General features: G+C 26.1%; 1 protein-coding gene across 1 annotated transcript in view; it reads left to right on the plus strand.

The window, feature by feature from the left end:
- Window positions 1–10964, plus strand: part of LOC124809378 (C-type mannose receptor 2-like) — a 108912-nt gene that overhangs the window by 35914 nt on the left and 62034 nt on the right. The window contains exons 3-4 of the mRNA XM_065786908.1: window positions 2200–2424; window positions 2499–2681. Of these exons, the coding sequence (XP_065642980.1) occupies window positions 2200–2424; window positions 2499–2681 (408 nt within the window). The remainder of the gene's footprint in view (window positions 1–2199; window positions 2425–2498; window positions 2682–10964) is intronic.

Raw genomic sequence — 10964 nt, forward strand, 5'->3', positions numbered from 1 at the left:
AAGTGATAATTTTTTACAAAATGTCACGGAAGTTTGATCACTAGGGCAGGAATACCCTACCCTAATGATCTAATTATTTTATTGCCCTAGTTATTTAATTATCTAATTATCATTGCCCTATTGATCTAATTATCTATTAATTAGATCAGTAGGACAGGAATATTCTTTAAAAGCGCCCCTTGCATCCTCCGGGTTTACAAAATTTAATTTTTGAAAAACAATAACCTTTTATCTTGAATTGAATTATAAATTGTAACCAGGTTTTAAATTTATCAAAATATATTTTGATGCTCAAAAGAAGTTTGTTTTCATTTTAAAAATAGTTTTTTAAAGTGAAAACAAAAAAAATCTAGCAAACTAGATGTACCCAAAAAAACAATTAAAATAACTTAAATTATGATTTATTTCAAATTTCAAACTTAACATTAAAATTTAAAATAAAGTTAGGGTATATGAAGACTTTTTTTAAAAAAGTTCTTATTGTAACGACTTTGAACTATTTGAAAAAAAAATCTCTATTTTATTTATTAAAAAATGCGCATGAAAAAGGTACAAAATAAGAACAAAAACCAATATATTTATAGAACCTTTTTATAATTTCTATACACATTTTTGATTGAAAAAATCTTTCCATTTGAATAAAAAATAAATAATAACACTCAAATGTTTAATGTAATTTTTTATTTATTTGAAAACATTTTAGCTTTTTATTTAACATTTTTTTGCACCCGTTTCAACTTTAAAAGTGGAGTAAAAAAGTGCAAAAGACTGCTGCTACTAATCAGTTGTTGCAAAAAACTTACGGCATCCCTGATTTAAATACAAGATATTCAAACTCTATGATCTTGTTTATCTATTAAATTGTCTATTTATCTGTAATCACAAGCAAGTAAACCTACCTCCCTTATTATCTAATTTTTTTACAACTTCAAAAAATCTTTTAGTAAATATGTAAATATATTTACAAAATAATGGAACATTTATAATTAGGTAAATATGTTTTAAAATAGTGTAATAGCACTTATTGCAACTGTTGAACACAATTTGTCTAAATTAATTTTGTGCTACGTGTGTTTATTAAATTTTGGGTTTGTTCAAATTTATACATTGTTTCTTTATGCTGTCAAGAAGTACTTCTTTTATATATTGGATATTGAACTTGTAGAAGATTTTACCTTTTTTTATACTGTTATTTGGTAATTTTTTTTAAATGTAACTTGAAAACTAAGGTTTTTACTATTGTTTTAAATTTATCAAACTTGTTATTTCAATTTTCATCGTTGTCTTTCTTTCCTATGTACACTTTTATAAGTTTATTTATCTTACTCCAGGGTAACATAAATAAACTTATAAAAGTACTATAATAACTTATAAATACTAACACAAAAAAACTTAAATTTTTAAACTTACAAATTAAAGGCCTACACTATTCTTGAAGGCCTACACTATTCTTTCAAACTTCTACATAAGGCTTTCAAAAAATAAAACTAAAAAAAAACTATTTTATTACCTTTTATTGGGTGCAGTAGAAAATTTAACAGACTATAACTTTTTTTTTCCTGTTAAGAATTTTTTTTTTTGGTGTTCCACGTATTGAATAATAAAGAAATATAAGTTATGCTGTAAAAGATTAATTCTTGCGGCCTTAAGATTTTTAGATCTTGAAATATTTGAAATTCGAACAGTTTAGCGTAATATTATACACATTTAAATGAAAGTTAAAATTCGAACAGTTTAGCGTTATACCTTACACATTTTAATATGTGGTTCATACAATTTGTTAATATCTATATGTATAAATAAATTTTTTATTTCTGTTGAACATATATCTTTCATATAATATACTTAAAAATCCCTGGTAACAATAATAATTTTGTCTTATGAAGAAAAATACGCCATTGGTCTTACTATATATATAGTAATAAGGTAAATAATGACTTTGGAAAGTAAAACAGCTTTTAACATATAATACAGCAGGAAATAACACAAACTTGAGAAATAGACACTTGGGAAGAAAAAGCTTTAAAAATACCAAATTTGTTTTATAGTATTGTTATAATAAAAGTTTATTTCGGAATATTTAAAATCTTTCTTTTGCGAATGTTATTTTGTTTATTTTGAATTGAATTATTCATTATGAAATTCACACAAAAGGTGATATTATAAAACTTATATAATTTAGATTAATGCTTTTTTCAGAAGTTGATGGCCAAGTTTGTCCTGATGGTTGGGTTAAATACGGACTCTATTGCTACCTTTTCCAAACCGGAAATCCCACACAATCTGGAAAAAGTTGGACAGATTCTTTTTCATCTTGTTTAAGTAATGGCGGAAATTTGCTCAGTGTAGCAGACCAAGCAGAAAATTTATTTATTTTAAACTATCTCAAAAATAACAGTATGAACGATATGCATTTCTGGATTGGTATGCTAACTTTAAGTGCTTGACTATGTTTGTTTTAATGATTGTTTTGAAACTTAATTTTAATAATTTTAAAGGTCTCAATACTCTTCAGAGAAGTTTTGTTTGGTCTGATAATACAACTCCGTTATTCTTTAATTGGAGGCAAGATCAACCTGACAATTCCTATGGAGGGGAAAATTGCGTGGAAGCTAGTTCTTATGGTTGGAGTGATGCTAGTTGTGATAATCTTTATGGATTTGTGTGTAAGATTAAAAAAGGTAGGTTTCAATTTTTTATTAAATATTTAGAATTCACTCAACTTTTATTTTATTTTAAGTTAGGCAAATAATAAACTTAAATATTAAAGCAAAAATCTCAATTAATTGTTTTTAGTAATCAAAATATGTAACGATACTACTTTGAACTTAATCAATTGTTTGAAGTTTGAAAATAAAAAGCAGTTTTGGTTGGTCATGAAAACTTTTTTTTGCACATGTAAAAACTTTTGAATCACTGCATAACACAACGCAAAAGTTTTTATGTTTTTTTTTAATGTTTTAAGTAAAAATAAAAAGAGCAACAAATTTTGTTGAAATTGTAAGAGATATAAAAATAAGGTAAAAATAAACAAACAAAAAAAAGTAGCAGAAAGGCTGGAATGTGACTTTTTTGAAGGACTACAATATATTGTCACCAGTAACTAAAAAGATAATGAGAATAATGCTTGGTTATTATTTTTAAAGCTAAATTTATCGGAAATGGCAAATTATTGTAAGCATACTATTAGTTCAAATTTGTTTCTTGCTCAGCTCATCATTGTGAAAATTCCATGAAGGATAGCAGTCATTAAAAACACCAAGATATTATATTGCAGTCAATAAATACACCAATATATATATATATATATATATATATATATATATATATATATATATATATATATATATATATATATATATACATATATATATAAATATATATATATATATATATATATATATAAATATATTGATATATATATATATATATATATATATATATTTATAAATATATATATATATATATATATATATATATATACATATATATATATATATATATATATATATATATATATATATATATATATATATATATATATATATATATATATGTATATATGTATATATATATGTATATATATATACATATATACATATATATATATATATATATATATATATATATATATATATATATATATATATATATATATATATATTGGTGTATTTATTGACTGCTATATAAAATCTTGGTGTTTTTAATGACTGCTATCCTTCATGGAATTTTCAAGTGTATTTTACAAATAGAGTGCTCAATGTTCTTAAAGAACAGAGCAATAATAAATTAGTAAAAAGCACTTATCTAACTTTTTTCTTCTACTTGAAGTTTCACCATTGCTGGATCATCAGGAAGAGTACTCTTCCTGATGATCCAGCAATGGTGAAACTTCAAGTAGAAGAAAAAAGTTAGATAAGTGTTTTTTACTAATTTATATATATATATATATATATATATATATATATATATATATATATATATATATATATATATATATATATATATATATATATATATATATGTTTTTATAATATATACACCAAGGTATATAGGAATTTTGGATGGATTTAGCCATTTATTATCTAGAAAATATCCAAATCCAAAATGTTTTTATTTAGAAAATTAAAATACAATGGTCAATGGTATCAAAAATTTTTGTAAATCAATAAACACCAAAAATAAAATTACCAAAATTGAGAGCATCTCTGACTTTCTCTGTTATACTTATCAGTGCACGGCATATAAAATGTCTTCATCAAATACTATTTTGAACTTCTTTCAAAGAGTTAAAAAAGCTGAGATAAGTGTACACTCTTGAACAACACAAAATAGCTTTAAAACAATAGCAAGTTTTCAATTTTTAAACGAGGTGTTAAATGCTTTATGAAAAATGTTCGAAAACTTTATAGTTAAAATCAAAATGAAGAGTGTGGAATGCAGTTTAGACCCAATGGTTTTCTTGAATTTATTTTAGATGTAAGAAACGAAATTTCATTTATAATAGTTAAAAATAATAGTACACTATGTAAACTTGGGTATTTTTATTGGGTAATAATTTGGGATTCTCTTAACACTTAACAAAAGATGAATAAATGTTAGGCTTGCGTTAATGAGCAAGATTTGAAAAGAGTTTCAAATTTTTCATAGATAAAGTAATGTCAGTTATAAATGTTCCATTACTTTGTAAAAATTTGGCTAATGATTTAATAAAGTTTTTGACATAATTCATCAATTTTTTTTTTTTTTAAACAAAATTAAAAGAGATAATCACAAACAGCAAAAACAGAAAGATATATAAAACAAGATTAATTTTTTTTTAAATGAAAGAGTGTACGTATTGTTTAAACTTAGTAAGTGTTTTATTTTAGTTCTTTAAAACATATCAATAGATTTTATTATTTTTAAACTTGCTTTTGTTTTGTAAGAATTTTTTGAGGAACGATGAATGATTGTTTGCCCAGGCAAAGGCAATATTAAAATACCTATAATGACTATGTATAAATGAATAGTATAAATTTTATAAACATCCTTTTTCTTGTACATACAAGATCCCCAGAGTTTTGAAAACTTTATTCACGACTAATTTTATTTGGCTTTTCTAATTTAAATGTTCATGAAAAGTAATTCCATGTATTTTTAAAATAAAAACACTTTTATTTTAATATTGTTAACTGTTAGTTTTTGCAATTTAAGCGGAAGGTTCTTTAATTTGGTTTAGCAAACAAAATATATTTTGTTTTGTCATTATTCAATGAATGTTAATTTGCTATAAACCACTCATTAAGATATATAAGTTCTGTGTTTACATAATAAAAAATAACTTTAAATTTAAGTCTGAAAAGGAAACATCAGTGTCATCAGCAAAATAATATAACTAAGTATTTTGGAAGACAAATAAGTTTAATTTATATAAATTAAAAACAACTAAGGTCTAAGTATTGATCCTTGTGCAACACCGCAACTTTCAAAAATTTCAATCGTGGGCATGTTAAATCATACAATACAATCCTTATTTACGATTTGCTAAGCAATATTGCAGCCACTTTAAGTTAAAGTGAACTACTCTAATATTAGGTAGTTTATAAATATGAAAAACATAAACGGTTTTCTGATAAAAACAATAATCTAGTCAAAAACTAACTGCATTAAAGTTAAAAATTGAATATGGTATACACGTGTTTTTTTTTGCATTTAGCCCATGTGGGGATTATTATGTTGTCCCACATGGGTTTCATATGGTAATTCTTAAATGGAATATAGATAAAAATATCACATAATTTATAGATATTAATTGCCACATTGATAATTCCCAAATGGAATATAGCGGTAAAATATCACAGGTTTTATAAATGTTAAATGCCAAATATATTTTAATTCAAGTTGTGTAAAAGGTTGTTGATACCAAATATATTAAAGTCCAAATATTTCTGTGTTAATTTTCATAAATTTAATGCTTGAATGGTTTAAAAATTTGAAAATAATCTTCAAAGCTTTCAACGAGACGTGCTATTTCCTATTTTTTCCAATTTTGGATTAAATTTGTGTCATTTTTAAATTTTCGCATATCTGATATTCTCCACCTATAGCTCTAATGAGATTTACCATAAACTATTATAAAAACATTCTCTAAAATTAAAAAAGCATTGCAAAGTGAAATTATGAGTTCCCCTTACTAAATATTTTTAAAGTGAATATGAAAAATTAATTTTGCTGTTTTGCAACTTACACGCCATTTTATGTCTCATGAGTTTACTCAGTAAATCGCCTTGACTCATTCCAAACCAGGGTTTTCAGAATCATTTTGCGTTCTTAAACATTTTCTGAAATGAATAAAATGAGAAATAATGAAAACAGTTCTTCATAATAACCGTAATCAACCTGAGCTGAAAATAAACTTTCTTAATTTTAACTTTTGCTTAAAATAGATCAAAATATTTTAGATCAAATCTTAAAAGTTATTTCATATTCAGTTGAAAATTGTTGAATACAAATATAACAAATAAATTTTACTAAAAAATGTTCAAGTTACATTAAAAGAGTAAAACGAACATTATTTTGTTAAAGTATAAAGTTTAGTTTTTACCTTTCTTTTCTTTACTTGAAATTTAGTTTACGTTTAAAATAGAATTTTTTTGGCAATTTAAATTGCTATTTTACATATGCATACAGATAAAGATATAGGAACGCTGTTAATTTAGTTCTTATAGTGACTAGTTTGACGAGTTTATAATTGAATATATATATATATATATATATATATATATATATATATATATATATATATATATATATATATATATATATATATATATATAAATATATATATATATATATATTAGGGCTCGGTAACCGGTGATAACCGCAACCGGTTTAGCGGATTTTTGTTCAAATTTACTGAAACCGAAAACCGGTTATTTTTGGAGGAAAAAAACCGCTTGTTAAGTAAAAATTTTGATAAATACTTTGAGTTTTCTACTGCTATTAAGTTATTACCAGATTTACCACAGATTTCTTTTTTTGAGATGTTTTCAATTGGTAATGAAAATACAAATACTGTGAGTATATCGAATTTTGAAAAGTACTCTGATAACGCATTTACTTTTATTTATTTCTATAAATTTTTAATTTACCAATTATTATTATATTACAGATTGACAAAATATTTTAAAAATGTTTAAATTTTATAATATTTATAATACTCAAAGCAACACAATCCTACAAAAATCAGTACCACTTCTTTGAAGTATTTTGTCGACTTTACTTTTTGACAAATTTTCTTATGTAAATTGTGATAATTATCTCAAATTAAAAATAATGAAACAAGTAAAACAAATTTGTTGTTAACAAATTTGTTTTTGTAATGTTTTAAAAATAGTGCTGACTTTTGTATTACTTTAAATATTATAAATTGTAGCATATTAGTTTATTATTCTATTGTAAACAGATCACATTCATGAGCTACAATGTAATAAAATTATTAGATAAAAAATTTTCAGTTGAGAACCTATAAGTTAATTAAAATAAGCTAATTGAGTTGCCTAAAAAGCAGAAGGATGGGAAAGGAGAAAGAGGCATAAATGAAACGATAATCCAAGTTCATTATCAATATAGATTTGAACTAATTAAATAATAAATGATATTAAAGTTGTTGTAATAGCTTATTGCTTATAGTTTATTGTATAATTCATTGTACTTATTTCGTGACAATTGCGTAAGAAATTATACATGGAGAATTCGGAAAACCTATATAAATTATACAAAGCAGAGAGAGACATAGAGAAATATATAACTGTAAAAGAAATATAGTAATCTTGATTTTACAAAAGTAATAAAATATTACTTTGATAAAAATTAATGTTTAATGATTAATGACAAAAATTAAGTTTTTTGTTTTAGCCGAAATATGAGCAGCAAAAGATCTGGAGTATGGCATATATTTCAAAAAGAAACACCAAATATGGTAAAATGTAAATTATGCCATTCAGTTTTAAAATGTGCAGGTTGAAATACATCAAATTTGGGAAACCATCTTTGAGCAAAACATAAGATTGAAGGTAATAAAAATGAAGAGCCTAATCCAATTCAGCTTAGTCAGCCAACACAGAAATAAGCAAAATCATTTTGTTAAAATTCATACAATGAACTTCAATGGAAGAATTATTGGCCAAGTGTGCAGCGTATGATGGGTTTTCTATTTATGCCATGAGATATTCAAGTGCTATTGCAGAATTTATTACAAAACGTGACTATAAAGTGCCTAGGAGCAAAAAAACAATTAGAAAATTGGTCATAGGCTTTTCTCTAGAGAAAAAATTGGAATTAAAGAATAACTTAATGTGAATGGCACAACTGGAACACCTTTCTCAATAACAATAGATGAATGGACAAGCTGTAACTCCAAAAGTTATTTAAATGCAACATTGCATTCTCAGGAGGATACTTATAAATGAGGACTTACTAGCATAGAAGGTTCCTGTGATTCATACAAAGTTCAGTCATTAGTTGAGCAAAAACTGATAGAATATGGTATTAAATTTAATAATATATTGGCATCAACAGAAGACGGAGCTTGCATTATGAAAAAATATGGACAATTAAATGGAATTGAAAACCAATTTTGCATCAATCATGCTATTCATTTAGCAGTTTTAGACACTTTTTACAAAAAAATATCTGTAGTCGATAAGCCAGTTGATATATTATCAGATTATGAAAGTTCAGATTCTGATGAGGAAACTAAAAATCAGTTTAACTCTTTTTCTGGAGATCATAGTTTAGATATCGATGTTGTCTGTCATAATGAAATTGAATACAATTATGAAGATGCAAAGATTAATGATGTATCACAAAACTCAAGAAAGATTATCAGATTTTTCAGAAAATCCCCAGTAAGAAACAACCAAATACAACAATATGTTGAAGAAATAAATAGCAAACATCGTTCACTTATATTAAACTGTAGAATCAGATGGAATTCACTTATACCTATGATGGAAAGATTTGTGCAACTTATAGCTTACATAAAAAACGCACTGGAAGAAATAGGGCGTGAAGATTTATACAATATAAAATATTTTTCTATCTTGCTGAAATTAGTTCAAATATCAAAGCCGGCAAAATTGGCAGTAAAAGAACTGAGCAAAATCAGATCAACTTTACTCACTGCAGAAGGAGTACTGACGTTTTTGTTTACTCAAATGAGACAAAACTGTACAAGTTTGGGAAATAAATTTTATAATTCTTTGAATATAAGAACTTCAGAAAGACGAAATAAAGAATTAGGTACATTGCATAAATTCCTACGAAGTGGAAATTTTCCAAAAACAGAGTTGGATGAACTTTCATACTCGCCTAATGTGGCTACATTTTCCTAGACAACAATGTTATCTAAAAGATCATTTAATGATCACCATTTAAAATCAACTATAAATGAGAATACGAACAAAAATCAATTTGAGTTGATAGCAACAGCATCAGGATTACCATCTTTAGTGCAACAATTGCAGAAATCAATATTTGAAGTGTTTCAGGTTCCGAAAGCATATGGAAAGACAAATCGTTTTATCCTTTCAAAATGAACTAAAAATATTTCGTAAATAAATAAAATATATATATATATATATATATATATATATATATATATATATATATATATATATATATATATATATATATATATATATATATATATATATATATATATATATATATATATATATATACAGTATCGGACAAAACGAGTGCAACCAAATAATGCTAATTTAGTTTCTTTATATAAAAATGCTGCATTTTTTCAATTTAGAGAAATAACTATGTAACTGTTTAGAGACAAAGTTCTTCAAGTTTTATTCATCACAAAGTTCATTATTTGTACACGAAAATTAATGAATTAATCAAAAGTATTAAAAAAAAGTTGATTTCCTTCTAGACAAAACAAATACAAGTCGGCAAAATGTTGACCAAGCTGTATTTACCTATCAATATTTCGTGGCGAATCGTTTGTTGTTGATCACAATCTTGCATCTTTGAGGCATAGATTCAATCAGGTGATCAATGTAACTTTGTTGAATCGCTGCCCAGGCCTTTTGGATTTCTTCAAGCCGTTGAACCTTATTACAAACACCTTCACGATTAATTCTGGGGTTGACGATCTCCCACAGATTCTCGATAGGGTTGAGATTCGGAGATTGAGGCGGCCAATCCATCACTGATAGGTGGTTGTCTTGAAACCACTGCTTGACTACTATTGCAGTCTGTTTTGGATCGTTGTCATGCCGAAAGACCCATTTTATTGGCATATTCCATTCAGCATAAGGTAACATAACATCTTTCAAGAGATTTTTATACATGAAACGGTCCATTATTCTATCGTTTCGATGTATTGGACCTAGACCATTAGCAGAAAAACACCCCCAGACCATTACATTGCCTCCACCATGCTTCACGGTCTTAGGGCAGTAATGTAAATCGAGGCGTTTTCCGGCCGGTCGACGTACACGACAAATGCCATCGCTCCCAATGATGTTGAACTTCGATTCATCACTGAACAGGACAGTTCGCCATTTCTGCACATTCCAGTCAATATGAGATATAGCAAACAGAAGTCTTTTCTTCTGGTTTTTTAGTGAAATTAGCGGTTTCTTTGCAGGGCGTCGAGAAAACAATCCGGCTTCAACAGCACGTCGTCTGATTGTTCGGTCCGATACAGGCAGCTCTAATTGCTTTTGTATCTCGACTGATGATATCCAGGGATCCTTCTTGACGGATCTGACGATCATAGAATCCTCTCTAGAAGTGGTGGAACGCGGTCCTCCACCTTTGATATCTGCTGCCAACTTCCCCGTAGAACGATATTTGGAACATAGTCTTGATACGGTCCATTTTTTCACGCGATATTTATCACAAAAACTTTTTTGTGACATTCCACTTACGTAATCGCCAATAATTTTCTTTCTTAGTTC

This window comes from Hydra vulgaris, chromosome 01 (assembly GCF_038396675.1).
Source record: "Hydra vulgaris chromosome 01, alternate assembly HydraT2T_AEP".
Lineage (NCBI taxonomy): Eukaryota > Metazoa > Cnidaria > Hydrozoa > Anthoathecata > Hydridae > Hydra > Hydra vulgaris.